We start from the raw sequence: 27,674 nt of genomic DNA, 5'->3' as shown, positions 1-27,674 counted from the left end.
GCCAGTGGCCCTCGATGGTGAGCATTTGCCCACTAAAGTTGGTTATGACGCCGAACTGCAGTCAGGTCAAGACCCTGGTGAGGACGACGAGCACGCAGATGAGTTTATGCAGAAATTCTTCAGTTGTGCAAATCCAGTTTATCAGCTGTCTGGTCTAAGATGATTCTGGGGGTGGAGGTCCTGGGCTGACTTGTTTACACATGATCTGCGGTTGTGAGGCCGATTGAACATACTACCAAAATCTCTAAAATGACGTTGGTGGATTATGGTAAAGAAATTAACGTTCCTGCAGTCAGCATGTCAATTGCACGCTCCCTTAAAACTTGACATCAATGCCATTGTGTCGTGGACATTTTAGAGTCGCCTTTTGTCCCCAGTACAAGGTGCACCTGTGTAATGATCATGCTCTTTAAGTCAGCTTCTTGATCTGCGACATGTAAAAAACGATGTGGACAAAATTTGAGAAATAAGCTTTTTGTGCATATTGAAAATGTCTGATCTTTCATTTCAGCTCATGATACATGGGACCAACACTTCACATGTTTACATTTTTGTTCAGTGTTAATAAATTGGTAGTGTGGGAGGAATGATGGTGATAATCCTGAACAGATCACCTTATAACTGATATGCAATAAATCACTTTATTATGCAGGGCCTCATTTCATTGGAGTCATCCAGACTTACACTGGAATATACATGTGGAATGGACTGGATCAGCCTACTAATAGGGATTACTAGAATACCTTTATGAACGTGTGTGTGCCATAAACAAGCCAAATCTTTTGCACCACTAGTTGTCCAATTCAATCCAGTGTAAAAATACATTTCATTGGTGCATTATGCCATACATTCAAAAATGCTTTACACAGCAAAAATAAAGCTACTAGTTGTCAATAAGCACACCATCCACCATGTCACAGACTACTGTATATTGGCCTCGTCTAAAATGTCTTGAGTTCTTCGATAGAATTTAATTGACACAGTTCAGAACAAATTAAGGCAATTTAAAACACTGGGGCAATAAAGTTGTATTTATTCAAACAGTTATATACACATACAGTAGTTAAATTCATACAAGTCAAGTCTCAAACTTGCTTAAAAGAAACAAAAAATGTTTTCCATCAGCCACCAGAGGTCAGCCAAGCCACAGAGGGGGCTGCTATTGCACTCTGGGTAATATAGGAATAGCAAATATGAGAAACAGACACAAATGTTCTCAGCAGTCCAGTCACAGGAACAACTCATTCAGCATTTTTTTAATATATTTTTTTTAACACAGTTTGACAGTCCAATAACAAGGGAGAATGGAACGCATGCTGCAGAAGGACACGGTTTTCTATAAAATATCGTCTGGAAGAAAACAGATGGCACAGAGATCTACTCCCTTTAAAGGATATTGCCTGAAGATCATGCAGACCAACAGCCAACTCTTTTCACATTTAAATAAATCTAAATTTTAGGAAGAGTTTTTTGGATTAAACAAAGAATCAATATTGGTCATGCTCGTACACTACAGAACTAAATTAGACTTCGGCTAATTGAGCCTCAGCCTACTCGGATTGTAACAAAGACAAAGATTACTTGGACATACTATTCTAAATAGAATGGCATGCCATACAAATGCTTTCACAGCAGAAACAAACACTGACACAAGTAGCTGTCATTAAGCTCAGCATCCAGCATGCTACTGTGGCTCTCACTACTGTACATAGTGGCCTTGTCTTTTCTAGTTTTAGAAAAGGGAGTAGTGGAACGAGCGTCTGATTTCCCTTCTATCCAGTACAGTAGTAGTTTCAGTCAGTCTATATGGCTCTTATCTATTATTACACTGTACAGCCCAGCATTGGAAGGCACATCATTTACATCTAGCATGCATACAGTAGGATACACACAGTAGTGTTTTCAGACTGACAAACCAGACACAGGGGAATAGGGATTTTGTTTGAAGGTATGAACATCTTATATAGTGGGCTGTAGTGGTCATTTATCTAAAACAAGGGGAGAAGTGGTTTCATGCTTTAGGTGAGTGGTACATTGAGTGGTACATTTCATTGGCATCGGCGGTGGATGTTATGGAAGTATTCACACAAGGCACTTCGTGCCAGACACACAGTAAGGAGGATGTGCATCAAATATAAATATGTGACCAACCAAGTTCTATGGGGAGAGGTGTCTGTCGGTCTGTGTATGAATGTTGAGGGAGCTTGAGAAGGAGGCTAAGAGGGAGGAGAGTCGGCAGATTGTTTGTGGGGAGGTGTGTGTACGTGCGTGTTTGTATCAGTAGTGGAGGGAGAGGAAGTGACAAGGGAGAAGGAATCAGCGGTTGTGGTCCTCGACTCCTCCCTCCATGGTCACGGTCAGCTGGTCGAGGTCAGTCGCAGCACACCAGCAGACGGATGGGGAGACCAGACAGGGGGTGGTTGGCGCGTTCGGCCACGGCCCGCCTGGCTGACTCCTCGCTGGGGAAGGTGATCAGGGCCTCGCCGCTACACTGGCCACTGAAGTTGTACAACAGGAGGACGGCGTCCGGCTGGAGCTGGAGGCAACAAACCACAGGAGATGGAGAGATGAAGAGTCGTGGAGAGAGAGAGAGACAGAGGGGATAGAAGCCACACCGCTCAGTCATTAGCACCATCCCAACACCAGGGGGCCACAATCTGGCAAAGGAGAGAGGAGATCCTGCACTGATCAACCCAGTAGAGTTGGAGAGGAGATCCTGCACTGATCAACCCAGTAGAGTTGGAGAAGATACTGAACTGATCAACCCAGTAGAGTTGGATGAGTCAGACGAGAAACCACAGGTCAATGCAATTCCTTCTAATGCATGCTTCCCTTTAGAAGAGCTACAGTCCAAAAGCAATCCCCTGATCAGTCTGTGGGAGTAGGTTAGCACACTCAGGTCAAGGGCTAGATGGATGAGGAGAGGAAGGGAGACAGCGAGGAGGAGGAGAGGAAGGGAGAGAGCGAGGAGGAGGAGAGGAGAAACAGTCACATAAGTGGAGCACACTTGATTTCACGTTAGGCAGGTGGACCGGAAGGCAGGCAGGCAGGCAGCACGGCAGACGGGGGCCATGTGAGGTACAGGGTAGGCTGGTAACTTACCCAAGTCTCCCTACAGACAGAGCCACTCTTTGGGCTGGATCAGACTCCTGGTCTGTCCCTGACTCATCTGAACCATGCTGCTGTAGTCTTCAGGAGAGTACTACAGTGTAATGAGGTTCACAGTCAGACAGGGGGACTTGATAGAGCATTATATACACACACAGCACATAAATACAAATCACACTTAAATTTATATACACCACAAGTCCCCAACAACCCACCTAAAAACTGTCTTTGGAACATACAGTGGGGCAAAAAAAGTATTTAGTTAGCCACCAATTGTTCAAGTTCTCCCACCTAAAAAAATGAGGCCTGTAATTTATCATCATAGGTACACTTCAACTATGACAGACAAAATGAGAGAAAAAAAAAAAAACAGAAAATCACATTGTAGGATTTTTTATGAATTTATTTGCAAATTATGGTGGAAAATAAGTATTTGGTCAACAACAAAAGTTTCTCAATACTTTGTTGGCAATGACAGAGGTCAAACGTTTTCTGTAAGTCTTCACAAGGTTTTCACACACTGTTGCTGGTATTTTGGCCCATTCCTCCATGCAGATCTCCTCTAGAGCAGTGATGTTTTGGGGCTGTTGCTGGGCAACACGGACTTTCAACTCCCTCCAAAGATTTTCTATGGGGTTGAGATCTGGAGACTGGCTAGGCCACTCCAGGACCTTGAAATGCTTCTTACGAAGCCACTCCTTCATTGCCCGGGCGGTGTGTTTGGGATCATTGTCCTGCTGAAAGACCCAGCTACGTTTCATCTTCAATGCCCTTGCTGATGGGAGGTTTTCACTCAAAATCTCACGATACATGGCCCCATTCATTCTTTCCTTTACACGGATCAGTCGCCCTGGTCCCTTTGCAGAAAAACAGCCCCAAAGCATGATGTTTCCACCCCCATGCTTCACAGTAGGTATGGTGGTCTTTGGATACAACTCAGCATTCTTTGTCCTCCAAAAACAACGAGTTTTTATCAAAAAGTTATATTTTGGTTTCATCTGACCGTATGACATTCTCCCAATCTTCTTCTGGATCATTCAAACGCTCTCTAGCAAACTTCAGACGGGCCTGGACATGTACTGGCTTAAGCAGGGGGACACGTCTGGCACTGCAGGATTTGAGTCCCTGGCGGGGTAGTGAGTTACTGATGGTAGGCTTTGTTACTTTGGTCCCAGCTCTCTGCAGGTCATTCACTAGGTCCCCCCCGTGTGGTTCTAGGATTTTTGCTCACTGTTCTTGTGATCATTTTGACCCCACGGGGTGAGATCTTGTGTGGAGCCCCAGGTCAAGGGAGATTATCAGTGGTCTTGTATGTCTTCCATTTCCTAATAATTGCTCCCATAGTTGATTTCTTCAAACCAAGCTGCTTACCTACTGCAGATTCAGTCTTCCCAGCCTGGTGCAGGTCTACAATTTTGTTTCTGGTGTCCTTTGACAGCTCTTTGGTCTTGGCCATAGTGGAGTTTGGAGTGTGACTGTTTGAGGTTGTGGACAGGTGTCTTTTATACTGATAGCAAGTTCAAACAGGTGCCATTAATACAGGTAACGAGTGGAGGACAGAGGAGCCTCTTAAAGAAGAAGTTACAGGTCTGTAAGAGCCAGAAATCTTGCTTGTTTGTGGGTGACCGAATACTTATTTTCCACCATAATTTGCAAATAAATTCATTTAAAAAAATCCTACAATGTGGTTTTCTGGATATTTTTTCTAATTTTGTCTGTCATAGTTGAAGTGTACCTATGATGAAAATTACAGGCCTCATCTTTTCAAGTGGGAGAACTTGCAATTGGTGGCTGACTAAATACTTTTTTGCCCCACTGTACATACAGTTAAAGTCAGAAGTTTACATACACCTTTGCCAAATAAATTTTTTAAAAACTCAAGTTTCACAATTCCTGACATTTAATCCTAGTAACAATTCCCTGTCTTAGGTCAGTTAGGATCACCTCAATATTTGAAGAATGTGAAATGTCAGAATAATAAGAGAGAATAATTTAATTCAGCTTTTATTTCTTTCACCACATTCCCAGTGGGTCAGAAGTTTACATGCACTCAATTAGTATTTGGTAGCATAGTCTTTAAATTGTTTAACTTGGGCCAAACATTTCGGGTAGCCTTCCACAAGCTTCCCACAATACGTTGGGTGAATTTTGGCCCATTCCTCCTGACAGAGCTGGTGTAACAGTCAAGTTTGTAGGCCTCCTTGCTCGCACACACAGTTCTGCCTACAAATGTTCTTGAGGTCAGGGCTTTGATTTCCACTCCAATACCTCGACTTTGTTGTCCTTCAGCCATTTTGCCACAACTTTGAAAGTATGCTTGGGGTCATTGTCCATTTGGAAGACCCATTTGTGACCAAGCTTTAACTTCCTGACTTATGTCTTGAGATGTTGCTTCAATATATCCACCTAATTTTCCTCCCTCGTGAAGTGCACCAGTCCCTCCTACAGCAAAGCACCCCCACAACATGACACTGCCACCCCTGTGCTTCACGGTTGGGATGGTGTTCTTTGGCTTGCAAGCTTCCCCCTTTTTCCTCCAAACATAACGATGGTTATTATGGCCAAACAGTTCTATTTCTTTGTTTCATCAGACCAGAGGACATTTCTCCAAAAAACACCATCTTTGTCCCCATGTGCAGTTGCAAACCGTAGTCTGGCTTTTTTTATGATGGTTTTAGAGCAGTGGATTCCTCCTTGCTGATTGGTCTTTCAGGTTATGTCGATATAGAACTCGTTTTACTGTGGCTATAGATACTTTTGTACCCGTTTCCCCCAGCATCTTTACAAGGTCCTTTGCTGTTGTTCTAGGATTGATTTGCACTTTTCGCACCAAAGTACATTCATCTCCAGGAGACAGAAGGTGTCTCCTTCCTAAGCGGTATGACGGCTGCGTGGTCCCATGGTGTTTATACTTGCGTACTATTGTTTGTACAGATGAATGTGGTACCTTCAGGCGCTTGGAAATTGTTCCTACGGATGACCCAGAATTGTGGTCTACAAAAAAAAATTCTGAGGTCTTGGCTGATTTCTTTTGATTTTCCCATGATGTTAAGCAAAGAGGCACTGCGTTTGAAAGTAGGCCTTGAAATACATCCACAGGCACACCTCTAGTTGACGTCATTTAGCCTATCAGAAGCTTCTAAAGCCATGACATTTTCAGGAATTTTCCACGCTGTTTAAAGGCACAGTCAACTTAGTGTATGTAAACTTCTGACCCATTGGAATTGTTATACAGTGAATTAATCTGTCTGTGAACTATGGTTGGAAAAATGACTTGTGTCATGCAAAGTAGATGTCCTAACCGACTTCCCAAAACTATAGTTTGTTAAGAAATGTGTGGAGTGGTTGAAAACAAGATTTAATGACTCCAACCTAAGTGTATGTAAACTTCTGACTTCAACTGTACATGCATTCACTACAAGTGTAATGTAAGACACCAATCCACCACTCAGAACAGTTCCTCACCCAAACGGAGTGCTCAGTCAAACAGCACAACACGTTTCTAATTGATCCAGATAGCAGAAACCAGGGGACAACCGGTCAGGATGAGTTTACAGTGGTTTATCCAAGAGTCAGGACTGAACTCAGCAACACCCTCTCTTTAGCATATACACACACACAGTGTGTAGGACTGTAAAGCCCTACAGTAACTGGTCAGGTGTTCTCACATGCTGGGAGCTTAGAGTTACCCCGAGGAAAACACACACACACACATATGACATTACAATCTTTTCTAAACAAACCTTTAAGAGCACAGAGACCCAAACCTTAAAACAAAAACACCTCAGTCCCATCCCTATATCCTCAGGCTAAAACACCTAATACACCTGCCCAACCAGCACAGTCAGTCACAGTACTGTGAGAGTTCAGTTCATACCTCCTCTGTAGACTCACTCCGCCTACTCAGCCAGTCAGCCAATGAGGGAGAAGCAAGAAAAGGGGAGAGCACAAGTGCACACGTCCCTTATTGAATATGCTGCAGTGCTGAACCATGGTTTGTGTTGCAGTAAAGCATTCTGGTTGCTAATATATGAGCACACTGACTGTTCAATTCTGAATGATGGGGTTGCCTACAGGCTTGTAGTTAAACATAAAGCTGGTTTTGTCATGAAGTTGGGGAATTATACAAATATGCTATTAATGAATAAAGGTTTGGACAGTTTGTCCAGGTATTTATTAATTTGTGTGTATTGTTTTATATTACTGCACTGTTGTAGCTAGAAACATAAGCATTTCACTGCACCCGTGATAACATCTGCAAATTGTGTACATGACCAATAACATTTTATGTAACACAAGCCATACAATGTTTTTTTTTTTAAATTAAAAAAAAAATTACCTTTAGGAAAGTCAGTTAAGAACAAATTCTTATTTTCAATGACGGCCTAGGAACAGTGGGTTAACTGCCTGTTCAGGGGCAGAACGACAGATTTGTACCTTGTCAGCTCAGGGGTTTGAACTTGCAACCTTCCGGTTACTACACCAACGCTCTAACCACTAGGCTACCCTGCTGCCCCAGGTACCGACAGTAGAGTCCTACACGGGTCAGTTCTGGAGCCTCACCCGCCCAAAACCAATTCAGAGGCCCATCTAACGAAAGATTTTTCTCAACCTGATCCACTTGCATAGAATTGCCTATAGCTGACAAAACCTTTACATTCAATATTGTTTAGATAATCAAATAATTGAATTGAAACATTTTATTCTTGGAATTGTTTATAGGCTGCAATAATACATTTATAAGCTATAGCCTACTCAAACTTTAACCAGCGCACCGGTTTAAACTCCATATGGCCTGCGTATGGTCCAAATGAACGAAAGCCTGAATTAACTGATATTAAACTGAATTGGCCCACCTTAAACAAATACCTGCTTGCAAGTTTTGCTGTTTGCATAGCCACTCCATCTACCGGGTTGTTGTCCTGGTCCACAATGACTCCCGCAGCACCTGTTGCCACTATGGTGTATTTCATAACCTTTTTATTTCTCCGGTTAGGCCTACGTTAGCCTTTTTCACGTGAGCTAGGCTAGCCAGGGAAAGTACACTTGGCAAGGTATTCACGTGGGGGGATAAAACACAAGGTTCAGCACCACACAATGGACAGTTCCCTGATCCACTGCGTGCATGGCTGGTAGCCTACATGTCTGCCTCACCGCTCACAGAATGGAATTCGCAACACAATAAGCTCCAGGGTTTGTAAAAAAAAATATATATATATATATATTATCTTGATTTAAAATGCTTCAGACCAGCAAAATAATTGTTCTGAACCGAGAGCCGACCCGTGGGTTGAAATAACTTTATCATTGCACCCGCTAGCTGATTTTTTTTTTGCAGGTCAACCGCAGGGAGCTGACCAGATGCAGGACTCTAACCAACAGCTCCTAAACCAGACAGAAGATGCATTTTTACAGGTAACATACCACAAGGCAATGTTTATATGAGCCCCTTTCAAACAGCCCCTTATTTCCAACTCATGTGCAGGTATACTCCTTTTATACATGTCAGTGAATAACTGGCAGGGATGTTGTTAAACCATGGGGGCTGTTTGCATTTCAAATTAGGGAGGTGTTAAAACAATGGAAGTGTTCATGAATTTACATGAATAAAAGCAGAGAACCAATCACACAGACCCAATACCTGTATTTTGGTTACAGCATCTGTGAACATGCAGGAATCATGACTAGGTCTTAGGTGGCTTTTAATGTGCCATGTTTTTTTACCCCCACAAAAAAGCTGCCATGATAAAATTGTGGGATCTTTGTATATGAAAGGGACAATACACACAAAAAAAAAAGAGTGTCGAAGAAAATCAACCAAGACACATTAAACTGCAATGGAGTTTGAGACGGGGGCTGGGGAGACTGGAACTACGGAGACTGGGGTAGAGGGAGGGGGGACTATGGAGGGAGAAGGAGAGGTTAGTAGTGGGGGTCATATTAGAGGTTCTGACCTGGTATCCCTGGAAGAAGCTGAGGATGTCTTTGACCCCGGCGTTGTAGGGCAGACCCTGCATCCTAACTAGAGCGCCGTGCTGGGGCATCATGGGAGAGGCAACGTGGCCTTGGGCATGGGGCTGCTGGGCCGCTAACGCTACTGACCCTGGAGGAGACGCAAAGTAGCTCATCGTGGAGGGAGAGACTGGGGGGCTAGAGCGAGAGAGAAACACATTTTATTTTTCTTTCTTTGGAAGCAAGTATACATTATTCAGAAGATGTTCCAGTGTCAAATCAATACCAAACATGGCACGTTGAACTGCATACATACATGAAACACACATGACAAAAGAGGATGTACAGTTCATATTGACAAAACCCGAAAGGGAAATGGTTGTGTAGTTCGCACTAACCTGGGGTAGCGCGCAGTGTAGTTCGCACTAACCTGGGGTAGCGCGCAGTGTAGTTCGCACTAACCTGGGGTAGCGCGCAGTGTAGTTCGCACTAACCTGGGGTAGCGCGCAGTGTAGTTCGCACTAACCTGGGGTAGCGCGCAGTGTAGTTCGCACTAACCTGGGGTAGCGCGCAGTGTAGTTCGCACTAACCTGGGGTAGCGCGCAGTGTAGTTCGCACTAACCTGGGGTAGCGCGCAGTGTAGTTCGCACTAACCTGGGGTAGCGCGCAGTGTAGTTCGCACTAACCTGGGGTAGTACGCAGTGTAGTTCATGTTCATGTTCATGTTCATGTAGAACTGTGCAGGGTGGTGCTGTGGGGGGTAGTAGGCCAGGGTGGGGGTGGGGTGGGGGCTGTGTGGGGGCTGGGGTGTTCTGGGGGTGGCCAGTAGGGGGGGCTGGTACAGAGCAGCCTCAGAGAGCATGGCAGGAGAAGGGAACGCAGCATAGGCTGGAGGAGCCAGACCTGGGGAGAGGACAGAGAGCGAAGTTCAGAATCTCAGATACAACCACACAGGAACATTGGATCCTTATCATAACCTCAATATTACTACACCATCATGCCTAAGCCTGCACATCAAACATCACGCTGAACCATCACACAGCTCCCAGCGGCATACAACATCAATCCAATGTATTTATAAAGCCCTTTTTACATAAGCAGTTGTCACCGGGTGCTTATACAGGAACCCAGCCTAAAACCCCAAAGAGCAAGCAATGCAGAAGCATGGTCCCTAGGAAAAACTCTAGTTTTACATATGATTGATAAGACTGTTAGTCACATAAAAGCCTCAAGGCAGTATTGTACTCAGTTGCTCCAGTTCTGTCCTTGATGTTACCCTAACCCTACAACATAAACACAGTGAGGGATGGAGGGAAGTTGTGTATTTACACACAAACAGGCTGTATGGGTCTGTTGCCACATTGACACAAAACACAGTCAGATGACCTTGTGGGTTGAGGGCGGGTTTGCAGGTACACTCCCCAAACCAATTTGGCAACGCAAGTGACCTTGTTGGGCTGAAGGCACCGAGTGACCTTGTGGGGATGAGCGTTCCCAGGTACACTCTGCTACCAACCTGGCAACCCGAGTGAGTGACTGCCATAACTCCAGGTCAAGTCAGTGAGATTACAGTTGTCAAACATGAGGTTGAATAAATGGAAACAAAGTTGACAGCAAACAAACAGCCATTTGAGCAACTGCTCTCAAAGTGTTTCCATCAGAATTCACAACAGCCAATAGCCACACCAAGAGTGTGCACTGCCTTCTAGTGATATGATAAGCAGGAATCTAATCTCTATAGCAACAGGGCACTAATAGAACAAAGTACACTGGGATAGATAGACACACCCACTTTAACCATGTGTATGCAAACAAACCCGTCAGTGTTTTAATGGGTGTGTTACAACTAATATGGAGGGCATAATTACTACAGCTAACCCTGCCTGTGTAATACACTGCTCAAAAAAATAAAATGGAACACTAAAATAACACATCCTGGATCTGAATGAATGATATATTTTTATTGAATACTTTTCTTTACATAGTTGAATGTGCTGACAACAAAATTACACAAAAATTATCAATGGAAATCAAATTTATCAACACATGGAGGTCTGGATTTGGAGTCACACTCAAAATTAAAGTGGAAAACCACACTACAAGCTGATCCAACTTTGATGTAATGTCCTTAAAACAAGTCAAAATGAGGCTCAGTAGTGTGTGTGGCCTCCACGTGCCTGTATGACCTCCCTACAGCGCCTGGGCATGCTCCTGATGAGGTGGCGGATGGTCTCCTGAGGGATCTCCTCCCAGACCTGGACTAAAGCATCCGCCAACTCCTGGACAGTCTGTGGTGCAACATGACGTTGGTGGATGGAGCGAGACATGATGTCCCAGATGTGCTCAATTGGATTCAGGTCTGGGGAACGGGCGGGCCAGTCCATAGCATCAATACCTTCCTCTTGCAGGAACTGCTGACACACTCCAGCCACATGAGGTCTAGCATTGTCTTGCATTAGGAGGCACCCAGGGCCAACCACACCAGCATATGGTCTCACAAGGGGTCTGAGGATCTCATCTCGGTACCTAATGGCAGTCAGGCTACCTCTGGCGAGCACATGGAGGGCTGTGCGCCCCCCCAAAGAAATGCCACCCCACACCATGACTGACCCACCTCCAAACCGGTCATGCTGGAGGATGTTGCAGGCAGCAGAATGTTCTCCACGGCGTCTCCAGACTCTGTCACGTCTGTCACATGTGCTCAGTGTGAACCTGCTTTCATCTGTGAAGAGCACGGGGCGCCAGTGTCGAATTTGCCAATCTTGGTGTTCTCTGGCAAATGCCAATCGTCCTGCACGGCGTTGAGCTGTAAGCACAACCCCCACCTGTGGACGTCGGGCCCTCATACCACCCTCATGGAGTCTGTTTCTGACCGTTTGAGCAGACACATGCACCTTTGTGGCCTGCTGGAGGTCATTTTGCAGGGCTCTGGCAGTGCTCCTGCTCCTCCTTGTACAAAGGTGGAGATAGCGGTCCTGCTGCTGGGTTGTTGCCCTCCTACGGCCTCCTCCACGTCTCCTGATGTACTGGCCTGTCTCCTGGTAGCGCCTCCATGCTCTGGACACTACGCTGACAGACACAGCAAACCTTCTTGCCACAGCTCCCATTGATGTGCCATCCTGGATGAGCTGCACTACCTGAGCCACTTGTGTGGGTTGTAGACTCCGTCTTCTGCTACCACTAGAGTGAAAGCACCGCCAGTATTCAAAAGTGACCAAAACATCAGCCAGGAAGCATAGGAACTGAGAAGTGGTCTGTGGTCACCACCTGCAGAACCACTCCTTTATTGGGGGTCTTGTTAATTGCCTACAATTTCCACCTGTTGTCTATTCCATTTGCACAACAGCATGTGAAATTTATTGTCAAATTTATTGTCAATAAGTGTTGCTTCCTAAGTGGACAGTTTGATTTCACAGAAGTGTGATTGACTTGGAGTTACATTGTGTTGTTTAAGTGTTCCCTTTATTTTTTTTGAGCAGTGTATGTTCCCTGAACAAACGATTAAAAAAAGGCATAACATTGACTGAAACATGCTTGTTTATTATTAAAACGGACATTTCTGAAAGCTACTTGTCCTGTTGTTCTTGCTACATATTCTCCTGTTTACGTGATATGTTCTGAAACATCAATGGGACATGCAGTGATTCAGCTAGGTCTATTATGGACTTACAGGGTAGTTTGCAGGGTGGAGGGGACAGGCCGCTGCGGTTCAGTGTTCCTCCCATCAGGACGAAGCTCATCTCCTCAGTAGAACACTGGAACACCTCCACATAGCGGTCCTTCATCATCTTCTTGTGGCACTTCTGGGCCACCATGAACGCCCTGTCAGCTGACCTCATCTGAATGAAGGCGTCACCTGAGGGACGACCCTGGAGAGGAGAGGGAGGTTAGAGATGAGTGATGCTCTGATGGAAGGGTTAGGTGGGAACTTTGGTCACATCACAATAGTGGAGATGCTTCCGAATCCTCGGCTTGTACCCATCACTTCATCTACACTAAGTATTTACTATAAGACGGGGGAAAGTACCATGGTGTGTGTGTACCAACCAGTACCTGTTGGTTGAGCACCATATGAACTCCATGTGGTTTAATATCAATAGTGTGTTCTCCCATGAACTCCAGTATATCCTCTATAGCAGCAGTGTAGGGTAGACCTCGCAAACGGACACAGTCCCGCGTGCTGCCAGTCGCCAGGTAGGGGGGCGTGGCCAAGACCGGCATGGGGACCATGGAAGAGGAGGGCAGCGTGGAGATCAGAGGGGTGGACATGTAACGGTTCAGGACCTAACAGAGGGCAGAGGTCAAAAGCTCAGACGACAAAGTCGGCACCGACTTCATTATATTGCTGTGTTTCTGTGGTGTTGAGTCATGTTGACATTCATTTACAAGAGGCTTTGATATAGTCAAACAAACAACTCCTGTGTCACGACACAAGTACCATCCTCCAGCAAACTGACTCATGGGGACCGCGTTCTATGCCGTGTCACGGCACGTAAACACACGTAAACACAAGTCATTGCACAACAAATTAGAGAACTGGTTAAATATGGAGAAAGAGGTTCATCGCCAGGAGTCCTCCGTTCTAAAGAAATGATCTCAAGTGACAGGCAGTGCCTAGAACACTGTACCTGTTGGACCTCAACTGTCTTTAAAACGCTCTATGCATCTCTACCTCACAGTGACGGTCTACTATAATGTAACTGTTGCACCTTGGCTGCAGTACAAGGGTGCAACAGGTATGGCAATGATGCATCTTTGATAGTAGGTTAAGTAGTAAAGAAACCCCATTGAGTCCCTAGATGCCATACCTGTTGGACCTCTGCTGCAGTGCTTCTGAACAGCTCTACATTCTACTACACTGAACCTGTGTGAACAGCTCTACCTCATAGTGACTGTATACTACACCTAGAAACAGTGACTGATGTGTTTTACCAGTTGGACCTCTGCTGCAGTGCTTCTGAACAGCTCTACATTCTACTACACTGAACCTGTGTGAACAGCTCTACCTCATAGTGACTGTATACTACACCTAGAAACAGTGACTGATGTGTTTTACCTGTTGGGCCTCTGCTGCAGTGCTTCTGAACAGCTCAATGTATCTCTTGCCCAGGATTTGCTTGTGTTTCTTCAGGGCGTTCAGAGCGTACTCTTCACAGGAGAACAGGACGAAGGCGTCGCCTGTGGGCCGCCCGTCAGGGTACTTTACGAAGAGTAGGCCATCGCTGGCGTCCGTCACGGGGCTGTCGGCCCCCAGGAAGGTCAACACGTCCTGGGGAGAGGCGGTGAAGGGAAGACCCCTCATCCTAATGATCACCTGGTTCTCCTTGGACAGGAACTGGGCCACCTCGTTGGATGTGCCTACAGTCACACAGAGGGAGAGGAAACAGAGTTCGCTATAAATGAGAATTAAGACCTTTAGCTAATTACTTGGTCCCTTTAACATGCACATTATTGTTGCTTATTGCCACTAATAAATAAAATGATAAAATGCATTACATCACTTTAAAATACAAGAGTAGACATTAAAACAAGAGCAGTGAGTCAGAGTATAGGGAAAACAGTATCTGCTGAAAGTCCAATGTCTTGAAAGATATTATAGATCTCCAGTCGACTGGTTAGAGTCCACAGACAGACACTCGTCTCTCCCCCTGCTCTCTCTCCTGTATCAGCTCTGCTCTTTGTCTATTCACGCCCCCTTTGTATGGCCCTGAGCTGGGCCTTTCACTGGCCACCGGGAGGATGAGGTGAGGCACTGTCAGCCAGGGGTAAAGTTACCTTCCTCCAACTAGCCTCTGAGGGGTGAGGGTGAGGCCCACAAAGCACCTTTCATTCCCCCAGGATAAGCCAGGCAACTGGAGCGGTACAGGGCGGAGGAACAGGGAAAGCCCCTCTAGTCAAGGGGAAAGAGGGGAAAAAAGGGGAGTGTGAAATCTGACCTCCAGCGATCTTGAGGAATTCCTCTCCTGTGGCTTTGTATACCTGTGAGGATGAGAGGAGACTTTTAGCAACTCCAAATGGCCTTTCATCTGACCAGTGCAACATGCATTGTGCTACAGTTGGAAAGCATGACACTTTTTTCCTCTGTAACAGTATTGGCTGCATAGCTGATGCTGTAACGGTATTGGATCCATTAGTGAAGCAACAGCATTAGTATGGCTGTGTTAGATGTAGGGGCTGCTGTGTTAGATGTAGGGGCTGCTGTGTTAGATGTAGGGGCTGCTGTGTTAGATGTAGGGGCTGCTGTGTTATACAGATGCTGACCTCAATGTATCTGCTGCCCATGTGGTGTTTGTGTCTCTCCAGGGCCAGGTCTCTGTGCTCCTGGTTGATGAACCGAACCAGTGCTTCACCATTCCTCCTGCCCTGGGCGTTCAGACAGAGGGCCACACCACCCCTGAAATACACAGGGAGAGGTTGGAGGAAAGGTCAGAACAATTTGACCCTCTATGGAGACGAAGCTGCATGTACAACTTGTGGGTATTAGTCGCCAATTCTCAGTGGAACCGCGGCTTAATCACGACACACAGTCATGTTTTGGTAACATACTTGGCGATGTTGAGGCCCTTGAAGAAGCGGGCGATGTCCTGGTCAGAGGATTGCCATGGCAACCCCCTGGCTCTGATCACTGTCTCACTGTCCACTGGCTCGGTCTTCCTGCTGCAGGGGACAAACCAGGGGGGCACAGTCAACATGGGGAACGGTGTTTAACACACTAAACTCAATGCTGTATGAGACAGAGAAAGTCATGTTCAGAAACTCTTCAAGACAATGTAAATGGACTTGAATAGTACTTCTATATTGTTAAAAACCAAAGTGTTTCAGTAAGTTGTCTTCGTCAGAGAGAGTCATGGTAAAAATTGGGACTTACGCAGTTTAACAGTCTACTTCACACTACTCTAGCACGGCAACACACATGTCAGGGGTTGTCAGGGCAATGGGTATTGGACACCGTAGTGGGATTTGTGTGGTGCTATTGGATAGCCAGTTAAGTACTTAATGGCAAAGTTGGAGTGGTTTAATGACACGCTTGTGGTTTCCCTTGTTGCTGTAATCAATGCTACGAGCCTGGCTCTGAACATGGGAGGGACGGTTGGTTAGGCTTCAACTACAGTAAACAGGTTTAGTATAGACGTGGCCACAACCTGGTTGAGTGAGGTTACATTAAGTCGATGCACTGAGAATATACATACCATGCTCCCGATTCAAGCTTGTACTTCACAGCTTCAAAGCATGAGAATGTGTGGTCTGCAAGAGATTCAAACACTAATTTACAATATGGATCAAACTTCTATCCACATTTACAATCAAAAGGACCATACTGATAAAAAATAACTTCACATTAGGCTTGACATTGGATCCGCCAACAGAAGCCAATCAACTTCACTTATATTCAGACTGAACAATACAACAAATGTTGTTTGTAAGTGTTGCTCCACGCTGCCAGGTTGTTTCATGCTCAACAGGTCTGGTCTGCCAGCCTGCAACTTCAGCAGCATTCCTGTTAGCCACCTAGCATAGAGAGATTGACAGGGCTGTGGGGTGGCCAGGTGGGACTGGCACAGACAGAGAGTGGGGGGAAATGCGATAGCAAAAGAGGAGATGTATAGACTTACTGTATGGCTCAGCCAGGATGTGCAGGGAGAGCTGGACCATACACCTCACCTCCTTCAGCCCCATCACCTGCTCTGACAGGGGAAGTTCTGGGATGCACACATCTACACACATGTAAGGATGTTTTATCAGTCGTTTATATAAGTACTAGGAACAAATGAGATTACATTTCATCTGACTGACTTACATTCTAGCATAGAGTGCAGTGTTAGGTCCTGGACCTGTCCAGCATTGGGACAACATTTGTGAAACTCTTTCCTCACATCCACAAAGGAGTAGAAACACTCCGGAAGAACCAGGTTCTGAAACAGACACACAACAGGTAGGTCAGTCATTAGTCCATTCAACATTCACTGAATAGTAGCGTACTCTGTAGACAGACCTCATGAAAAGTAGGGATAATAGGAGTGATGCAATGAAGAAGGGAGCCAGGAATAGGTGGCATAAAGACGTGATGAGATAAAGCAGGGAAGAAAATATGACATGAAGCCATCTACGGATGATTGTGTGGATAGCTAGCATTTCTTTGCAGAATATGATGTTACTGCTCAACACAAGCACAGGAGAAATACTGCTAACTGTGACCCAGGAATTACAACTTAGACACGTGGCTAAAAGGTCAAATGTAAAGAACATACACAAACAAATACCAGACTCATTATCTGAACTGAATTATAGCATTGTGCCTACTTCACCTGAACAAAGTCCAAGAGACTGATGAACATAATACCTTTTCCATGTATGCATGCATGCATGTATATATATATACACACACGTTCAAAAGTTTGGGGTCACTTAGAAATGTCAAGTGTTTTTTAAAGCACATTTTTTGTCCATTAAAATAACAAATTGATCAGAAATACCTTGTAGACATTGTTAACGTTGGAAATGACTATTGTAGTAGCTGGAAATGTCTGTTTCTAAAACTAGACACTAATGCACTTGTCCTCTTGCTCAGTTGTGCACCGGGGCCTCCCACTTTTTCTATTCTGGTTAGGGCCAGTTTGTGCTATTCTGTCAAGGGATGCTGACGCTCCAGATACCCATCTAGTCTAAAGAAGGACAGTTTTATTGCTTCTTTAAATCAGAACAACAGTTTTCAGCTGTGCTAACATAATTGCAAAATGGTTTTCTAATAATCGAATTAGCCTTTTAAAAATAAACTTGGATTAGCTAACACAACGTGCCATTGGAACACAGGAGTGATGGTTGCTGATAATGGGCCTCTGTACGCCTAAGAAGATATTCCTTTTTTCCCCAGCCATTTCCAGCTACAATAGTCATTTACAACATTAAAAATGTCTACACTACATTTCTGATCAATTTCATTTTATTAGACAAAATTAGACAAAAAAAATGGCGCTTTTCTTTTTAAAAAACAAGGAAATTTAAGTGCCCCCAAACGTTTGAACAGTACTGTGTGTGTGTATGCATGTATGTATGAAACAGTTCAAGTCAGAAGTTTACATACACCTTAGCCAAATACATTTAAACTCAGTTTCACAACTCCTGACATTTAATCCTGGTAAAAATGTTCTATCTTAAGTCAGTTTGGATCACGACTTTATTTTAAGAATGTGAAATGTCAGAATAACTGTAGAGAGAATAATTTATTTCAGCTTTTATTTCTATCATCACATTCCCAGTGGGTCAGAAGTTTACATACACTCAATTAGTATTTGGTAGCATTGCCTTTAAGCTGTTTAACTTGGGTCAAATGTTTTGAGTAGCCTTCCACAATAAGTTGTGAATTATGGCCCATTCCTGCTGACAGAGCTGGTGTAACTGAGTCAGGTTTGTAGGCCTCCTTGCTCGAACACGCTTTTTCAGTTCTGCGCACAAATTTTCTATAGGATTGAGGTCAGGGCTTTGTGATGGCCACTCCAATACCTTGACTTTGTTGTCCTTAAGCCATTTTGCCACATCTTTGGAAGTATGCTTGGGGTCATTGTCCATTTGGAAGACCCATTTGCGACCAAGCTTGAACTTCCTGAGTTATGTCTTGAGATGTTGCTTCAATATATCCACCTAATTTTCCTACCTCATGATGCCATCTATTTTGTGAAGTGCACCAGTCCCTCCTGCAGCAAAGCACCCCCACGTTTCACAGTTGGGATGGTTCTTTGGCTTGCAAGCTTCCCCTTTTTCCTCCAAACATAAAAGGTTATTATGGCCAAACAGTTCTATTTTTGTTTCATCAGACCAGAGGACATTTCTCCAAAAATAATGATCTTTGTCCCCATGTGCAGTTGCAAACAGTAGTCCGTTTGTTTTTTTACGGTGGTTTTGGAGCAGTGGCTTCTTCCTTGCTGAGCGGCCTCGTTTAACTATGGATATAGATACTTTTGTACCCGTTTCCTCCAGCATCTTCACAAGGTCCTTTGCTGTTGTTCTGGGATTGATTTGCACTTTTCGCACCAAAGTACTTTCATATCTAGGAGACAAAACGCGCTTCCTTCCTGAGCGGTTTGACGGCTGCGTTGTCCCATGGTGTTTATACTTGCGTACTATTGTTTGTACAAATGAATGTGGTACCTTCAGGCGTTTGGAAATTGCTCCCAAGGATGAACCAGACTTGTGAAGGTCTACAATTTATTTTTCTGACGTCTTGGCTGATTTCTTTTGATTTTCCCATGATGTCAAGCAAAGAGGACCTGAGTTGGAAGGTAGGCCTTGAAATACATCCACAGGTACACCTCCAATTGACTCAAATTATGTCAATTAGCCTATCACAAGCTTCTTAAGCCATGACAATTTTCTGAAATTTTCGAAGTTGTTTAAAGTCACAGTAAACTTAGTGCATGTAAACTTCTGACCCACTGGAATTGTGATAGTGAATTATAAGTGAAATTATTTGTCTGTAAACAATTGTAAAAATTACTTGCGTCGTGCACAAAGTAGATGTCTTAACTGACTTGCCAAAACTATAGTTGTGGAGTGGTTGAAAAACGAGTTTTAATGACTTCAACCTTAATGTATGTAAACTTCCGACTTCAACTCTATATGTGGTGGAAATTCCCCTAACTTGGTCAGTAAATAAAGGCAATTATATTTTCTATCAAAATTGCTACATTTTCCCTAAATGGTAGGTTAGAAAATCAAGGGCCACTCAATACCTTCTTGGAGGCCTCAGGGTGAAGGGCCTGTCGTATGATGAGGGGCCCGTCGACACAAAGTGTGTAGGAGCTTCTGCCCAGAGCCTTCAACTCCGCTGAGACGGACTGCTGGAACTGTAGGGAGAGAATGAAAAAAGATACAAGATGAGAGTTATTGTGAGAACATACAATGAGTCACACACACAAAACCAACAAAGTAAAGTCATACTTTAGTTATCAGCCAAGTAGCTCCCTATGGTCTTTTAGAGATCCAGTGTAAACCACTTGTGCCCAGCAGACAAACATGGGAGTGCCAATGTCACCTCTGAGCAACCACAGAGTAAAACAGTCCTGATTAATTATGCTCTGCTGCAGCAAACTGCTAACTACAAAGGTTTTTATGCTTGGTTTGTTTTAGAGTAATAGTGCTCAGGGAGTTCTCTCCCATAAGAATTAGCACAGTGTTTCTAACCTTTAACACTTTAAATAGGCCAAGTCTTTAGACCTACTGGTACGAACAAGTTCCCTGAACAGGTAGGTTTGTGTTTTCTGGGAGAAGAACAGGTAGGGATGCATCCTGAGATTTACCAATGTGAATAGTTTTTTTTCAGGTGTTTTCATAGCAAGGAAGCAGACAAGAGGGATTGTGGTGCTAATCAGCACCTGGAACAGGGAGGATTTCACTTAGCAGTTAGACCAAGTCACAACCAGACAGGAAAGGGGAAAACAACCAAACCCAGCCAGAGAAACCAGCCGCTGCTTCGCTTCCTATAAAACAATGTTTGCCAATCACTAGGCCCTATAAAAAAAACACTTACCATGCCCCACAGCAGGGACTCCGAAATAGGTCTGTGTTCAGTAATAATCATTGCATTTAATGTGGCCCATTACTAGTGTTGTGTAAACATTACTGGTGTCTTTTAACAGTCAGACATAACACCTCACCATCACCTCAACCAACAACACTAACCTCACCAATTTGCCAGTTAGTGCTGCCAAATGTATTTCTAGCTAGGCTGGCTTCCTTCTTTGAGGATATAGTTTTGGTATCCTGTCTATTGGTGGAGAGTGGGATAAGTTGAGCCACCCTTGTTTCTAGGAAACCACACATAAAATGTATCATCTGATCAAATATTGAGGAAGAGGTCGTCATTGTATCGAGTCTGTGAAGGAAGAAACCACATGGAAAAAGTGGTAAGCAAGTTAGGTCCAAAAGATATATATTTTCACCAAGTCAAATTAATGTATTGTGTTAAGAGGTTTCATTATGCTTGTGTCTAAACCACAGTAGGTAATTTTAAGATTGTTCTATACATAAGTTGGGGTCTCTAAGTTTCAATACGAGGACATAAACCCAGCACAGAAGCCTCTATAACAAATGTGGTAGAGTGTGGTGTACCGCAAGGCAGCTGGCTTAGGCCATTATTGTTTTCACTAATGATATTCCAGTGACCTTTAATAAAGCATGTGTGTCTATGTACACTGACGACGCAACAGTATATACGTTGGCTGCAACAGTAAAATAAATAACTGACACCCTTAACAGAGATCTCCAGTCTATGGGCTCAAGTGTTTGTTAGGTGTTAAGCTCATGTTAAAAGACAAAAAAAGCTATTTTGATCGTGTTGAATTGTGTTTTGGAAATAAAGATGGGAATGGTTTTGAAAAAGGTAGTGGTAATACTTCATTCAGTACAAAAATGTGTAGGTGGCCCAATTTAAGTTGTGCCAAGAAACCACTTTTTGGACAAGTTGTGTTCTCAAAACTGTTTATGAATTCTGATACACAACATCCTGAAATATATATAGATACCTTTGTTAGAAAGAAAACTAGATTTCCCTTGACAGACTGATACTGAAAGGTAAAAAAATTGCTCAATTTAGCCAACATCAAAATAGGCAACACTTCTCAAATACTCTTTCCATTTCTAATAAACTATTCACCAATTCGTGGTTTGTTTAGCTACTACTTATCACATTATCTGTCCAGAAGATCTAATGGTCGTTAGTGACTAATTGTGAGTCGGTGAGGCTAATTTCTAGGCAAGTCAGTTAAATTAACAAATTATTTTTTACAATGGCGGCCTACTGCGGCCAAACCCAGACGACGCTGGGTCAATTATGCACCGCCCTATGGGACTGCCAGTCATGGCCGAATGTGATACAGCCTGGATTCGAACCAGGGACTGTAGTGACTCGAGGTCGACCGATTAATCAGAATGGCCGATTTCACGTTTTCATAACAATCGGTAATCTGTATTTTTGGGCGCCGATTTTTCCAAATTTTTATACCTTTATTTAACTAGGCAAGTCAGTTAAGAACACCTTATTTTCAATGACGGCCTAGGAACGGTGGGTTAACAGAAAGACAGATTTTCACCTTGTCAGCTCGGGGGATCCAATCTTGCAACCTAACAGTTAACTAGTCCAACGCTCTAACCACCTGCCTCTCATTGCACTCCACGAGGAGCCTGCCTGTTACGGGAATGCAGTAGAAGCCAAGGTAAGTTGCAAGCGAGCATTAAACTTATCTTATAAAAAAACAATCTAAGTTATAACATTACTCGTTTATCTAGCGCGTCTTGCGTTGCATATAATCGATGCAACGCTGGGGGATGATTTAACAAAAGCGCATTTGCGAAAAAAGCACAATCGTTGGACGACTGTACCTAACCAAAAACACCAATGCCTTTCTTAAAATCAATACACAGAAGTATATATTTTTAAAACTGCATATTTAGCTAAAAGAAATCCAGGTTAGCAGGCAATATTAACCAGGTGAAATTGTGTAATTTCTCTTGCATTCATTGCACGCAGAGTCAGGGTATATGCAACAGTTTGGGCAGCCTGGCTCATTGCGAACTAATTTGCCAGAATCCTACGTAATTATGACATAACATTAAAGGTTGAGCAATGTAAGAAGAATATTTAGACTTAGGGATGCCACCAGTTAGATAAAATACAAAACGGTTCCGTATTTCACAGATTTTTATTGATGTATTATATTAAGTTAAAATAAGTGTTCATTCAGTATTGTTGTAATTGTCATTATTACAAATAAATAAATCTGTATTGGCATTAAAATCATATTCGGGCGACCACCTGGGAGTTCAACTTGAGGGAAATAATTATGTTAATGAGGGGCTCTTATTTCAACTCACTTGCCGTTATCCACAAGCACCATCACACTGGACAAAACAACACTACGCCCCCTATACCATTATATGCATTGTATTGAGACTACAAAAAAAAAGTTTTGTTGAACCCTTCATTGCATCTATTGCCTACAGCTATCCTGAACCCATCACACCCTAAAAGAGATGAGATGTTTGAGTCCTCGTGGTGACCGGGACCAGGATGCTGGGCTGTTGGACAGGTCTGTCTTGCCACGTGGAGCTGTGGGATCCCATGCCACTTCAGGGCCTGGTACGCTACATTTCACCATAGTGTGATAACATCTGGGTTAGGGAAGCACTGATACACACAGGAAGCTCATTAGCTAAGGTGGGCCGGTCAGATAGGCCCCTAAGACAACTGACTGGCTTTCTCTGAAAATACTGGCTGCCAAGGATCCAGAGGTCAATGACTCATCATATGGGAGCCATGACAGATGACACACACTGTATGTCATAGGGGTATCAACAGATACTGTAACGTATCTGGTAACATCTATGGTATAGAACCCAGTCATTTAAGTAGTCCCATAGATAATAGGACAAATATTAGTCAAGGAAAGTCTCGACTGACACAGTTGAGAATGTGACAAAGAGAGGAACAAAACAGCACAAACAGGTTGAGGCGCTGTGGAATTCAAAATTATTCCTCTGTTTCGGGGGGTAGAGCATCATTCTCAGAAGCCATCGGATATTAAACATTCTTCTGTCACCTCAGACACTGACATGCAAATATCTATCACATTTGTTTAGTTACCAAGAACCCTCTCCACACACATGTACAAGCAGGAACAGACCAGGATGTGAAGGTAGTTGTGTTCAACCTAATGCATGGTGGGTGAGGTGTGGTGTTTGTTAGCTCACCGCTGTTTTCATATCTATGCAGCCTCACCTTGCACAACCAGCAGCAGGATAAGGAATAGAAACAAATGGTTTCAAGGAACTAAGCGACACACCCTTTACTCTATCCTCTCTGCCAAACCAGCATACTATTAGAGCAAACATGTCCAACAGGACAGGCCTAACAAAGGAAACAGGTATTGATAAATATGCCAACACTAGCAGCAAGGCTGTCAGAATAGGAAATGTCAACATGCAACCAATGAGAACGTGCATAGACGGTCGCTGTAATATACCTGACCAGCCAACCATTCATTGATTACCATTGGTTTCATTTTCCCCCAATGGGAGGTTCTCTGTTGCACTGTGCCATGGGTGAGTATGAGGTAGGAGTTTAGCCTTGAACCTGGCCCCATCTGTGTTTGCTCTGTAGTATAAGCTATAGCTGATGTGTTTGCATGGTGTTGAGGCTGGACCCATGGAGAGGAGTAGAGCAGGGGTGGTGATGAGGCTCACGATAAGGGAGTAGAGAGTACCAGGCAGTACTCATGGCTAGGCCTGTTACAGTCACACCACTGTCCCAAACTTTAGTCATTTTATGACTGGACTGTGGAGATTAGATGTTTACAATGCTGGCTCTGTATAGGATCCTCTGGCTTGTTCTCTATAAGGTACAATGCTGTTGGAGAGCAGGAAGGGAGAAGACCGAGCGAGTGTTTTATTGCTGCTGGCACTATCTTTCATTATCTGCTTCTGCTGTGCACCTGCCCCAGTGCCTTCACAACCTGGAACAGGGTGACGCTGCCCCACCTATGAGAGAGTCTTAGCAGCACAGAGAGCTGAACATGCTTTGCTCCAGGGTCCCTGGAACACAGCATGTCAGAGCCTGTGTACTATCACTGCACTGATATGAGGCTCTTCACACTCAATACTAGCCCTAATAAGTGAGGGCCTAAGACTGACTGGGGTTCAATAAGTCCAAACCCCAAATGTCTTCCAGACAAACCCATTGATCTGAGAACACTTAGAGAAACTACAACAGGATTCTGACTTCTTATTTTTATAAACTCAATCTTAGGGAGAGAAATGTGTTGATATGCTGAATCGAAGGCAGGCTACAAGCCCACAAGGAACAGTAGTTATTTAAAGTCCGCCCCCCCCCCAAATGGAAAGGGTGCAGCCCAGCTCTAATCTCTATCGACATTTTTCTCAGACTGAATAAATCTTTCACCAAAGAAAACAAATCTGCATCCTTGGCTTGGCTACTCTGGCCTTATGACATTGACAGGTCCACTGAGATATGGTCTCTGCTAGGTTAGTTAGCGATTCCTACCTACAACCCCAAAGGCAGTCTCTCGTATGACTCACATTAGCTGAATGTCTCCATTCCTCCACTGACTGCCTGACTTAAATCAATAGAGACAAATAAATAAACTAAACCTGACCAATGGCAAGAGAAAGTGACCTAGCAGACAGAGGTAAGCCAGTAAAAAATTGATTTTTCTGGTTAATCTTTAAAGGGTCCACAGACCCACAAAACAAATGAATTGGGACGGCTTGCAGCTATAGAAACTCAAACTAGAGATTACTTCAGCAATCAGCAGTGAGAGCATCTTGCGGTACGGATCTACTCTAAATCTATAGTGTGTCAACAGCAAGAGCACTGTCAAACTCAGGGTCTATATGGCAAAATGTTGTTGAGGAAGGACTGGTCACTTCAACAAACCTGCTTGTTGCATGGGAGAGGACCACAGCATTGAGTCAGACAGCGTCTCTAATCGTAACCCTAAATCACAAGGAGAGTCTGGTAATATGGGGTTTACAATTATTGAAATACTGCTGGGGGCGGGGATGGGATTTGGTGTAACTACCTACCTACAGAGTGGATGGGATTTGGTGTAACTATCTACAGAGTGCAATACAAATACTCTCAACACTGCAGGCAGACAGAGCGGTTGAGAAACACGTTTGGCAACATAAGCCCTTCTTTTGTCAAAACATACCAGGGGAGGTGGAACCTGAAAACACTTTTACATCCTGGTCATCATAAACAGGAAGACTGCCTTATCGCACAACTACCTGGCCTGAGAAAACAGGTACTGGGCTATGGCAAGGGGTCTCTGTCACTCCCACACTTTGTCCTCTCTACCCAGCAGGGGTATTTCTTTGCATTCCCAGGTAAACATTCAGTCTTCCAGATGTCTGCCACTCGCATCAGTCTGGGACAAGACTAGACCTGCTTGCCTCCCCGTCCCTACCTCAACCCCACGGCAGTCACTGCTTAGCCAAGCAAACCTACTCAAACCAGCAACTACACTGAGCCGGTCCCAAATGGCACCCTATTCTCATAGGGCTCTGGTCAAAAGTAGTGCACTATAGGGAATAGGATACCATTTTGGATTGAACTACTCACAGCCTGTCAGGGTTTAAAAGGCCAAACAGCAGCCAAACCAAGTGGAATCATTTGTAAAGATCAGATACCTTCCAGGGGTTTCCATTTGTTGAGAAAAATCGACACACCTTGACATTTACTTAAAGCTTCATCATCAAGCTTCATCCCGTTATCTCCCTCCAGGTGGTTGGTGACACAGACCATTTGAATGCTGTCATTCTTATCATGCATGGTTGTTTTTGTCAGTTAAAGTTCAGCCATTATCATATTAACGATTAAATGCTTTGTTCAGCATCTTAAGCTTTTCTTTGGAGTCAGGTTTAAAATATTTAAGTCTGAGAATGCAGGAAAGCAAAGGACAAGACTCCAGATTTGAGTCCTAAAATGTTTTAGGGCCTGAACAGGAATCTTCACCAGTAGCCTAATCAGTCTCACCTGTTGCAGAACTTTGTCCAGAGGTTCAACCTTGTAGAGTTCCTCCACAGACAGCCCAGTCGCCTCTTTACTCTGGTCTGTCAACTCCAAAGAGTCGGGCTTCACAAGACGTCTCTGAAGTTTCCCAACCTGTGAACGGAATCGGTGTTTCACCACGGCATGTGCCACCCATTTTAGTAATGAACTACAGAGTACAGTTTGGTGAAAACGCAACAAATTTCCCAAGTCAGCACTAAACATGGCAGGACAATTTTATGCAGTTAATTGTCAACGCACAGTTGTCAATGTCAAGGCGTTGACATATAACCAAAGAGGTATGCATCTTTCAACATATATTTAAAGCATTTCACTGAAGTTAAATCTGACAGGTGTAGGCTACGCACCCATGAGCCTATCGGTTGGATTAGTTGAGGCCCATGCACACTTTTAAAACTGTGACCCACAAATAATTACAGAACACATACCTTTGTTGATTAATATGTCAGCTGTCAAGTTAAAACATGAATCCACTACTATGGACACAAAAACACTAAAAAGTCAAGAAGAAACCTTTACAACGGGTGAGAAAGTCCGTACCTTTTTCTCAAGTAGATCCACAATTTGCCACACCAAGAGAATTATTTCCCTCTCATCCGAACCCAGTTTACCCCCATTTGCACCAGCTGTTGCCCCAAAGAACACCACCAGAGTATCACTGTGCGAAGCCATCAGGGACCACAAGGGTAAAACTACAATTAAAAGCAAAGATGAAATAAAAATAACACCAGGGTCCACCTTTTTCCAGTGATAAGAGAAGCAAACAAAAGGTCTGGAAATTCAATTGAAGTCAAGTAAATGAATAGGGGGAAAGAAAGATTATTTTCAAGAGGACAAGAAAGAGATTTCGACCAAAGACTCTACCTGATCAAGTACTTGCGCGTGTTCTATCCAGAGATACTGGTTTAACTGGTAAAGAAAATTGTTTTCTTTCAAGCGAACTCCATGACAAGCCCAGAATTGTTTTTCCTCCCTCGCTATTTTTCTGAGCTACCTGTGTATGATTCAGCCGCTTACTTTCAGTCAAGCTCCC

At 43.9% G+C, this 27,674-nt stretch overlaps 1 protein-coding gene across 3 annotated transcripts; it reads right to left on the bottom strand.

Annotated features, from left to right (window-relative positions):
* Positions 1-1,016: 1,016 nt before the first annotated feature.
* LOC118362678 (epithelial splicing regulatory protein 2-like) lies at positions 1,017-27,674 on the bottom strand. Of its 3 annotated transcripts, none has more exons than XM_052485053.1 (17): positions 27,506-27,674; positions 27,182-27,333; positions 26,606-26,734; positions 19,788-19,901; positions 16,859-16,973; positions 16,674-16,775; positions 16,251-16,305; positions 15,607-15,717; positions 15,322-15,454; positions 14,997-15,039; positions 14,117-14,418; positions 13,114-13,344; positions 12,731-12,929; positions 9,747-9,963; positions 9,063-9,258; positions 3,103-3,202; positions 2,387-2,536 (listed from the first exon to the last, which is right to left on the bottom strand). In XM_052485053.1, the coding sequence occupies exons 2-16, from the start codon at positions 27,311-27,313 to the stop codon at positions 3,113-3,115; spliced, it is 2,169 nt and encodes a 722-aa protein (XP_052341013.1). In that variant the 5' UTR covers positions 27,314-27,333; positions 27,506-27,674; the 3' UTR covers positions 2,387-2,536; positions 3,103-3,112. The 3 variants fall into 3 exon arrangements, with proteins under 3 accessions (XP_052341009.1, XP_052341013.1, XP_052341018.1); XM_052485058.1 differs by lacking the exon at positions 2,387-2,536 and adding an exon at positions 6,986-7,007; XM_052485049.1 differs by lacking the exon at positions 3,103-3,202 and having other exon boundaries at positions 1,017-2,536.

This window comes from Oncorhynchus keta, chromosome 2, assembly GCF_023373465.1.
Source record: "Oncorhynchus keta strain PuntledgeMale-10-30-2019 chromosome 2, Oket_V2, whole genome shotgun sequence".
Classification (NCBI taxonomy): domain Eukaryota; kingdom Metazoa; phylum Chordata; class Actinopteri; order Salmoniformes; family Salmonidae; genus Oncorhynchus; species Oncorhynchus keta.
This window is presented reverse-complemented; position numbering and strand designations above follow the sequence as displayed.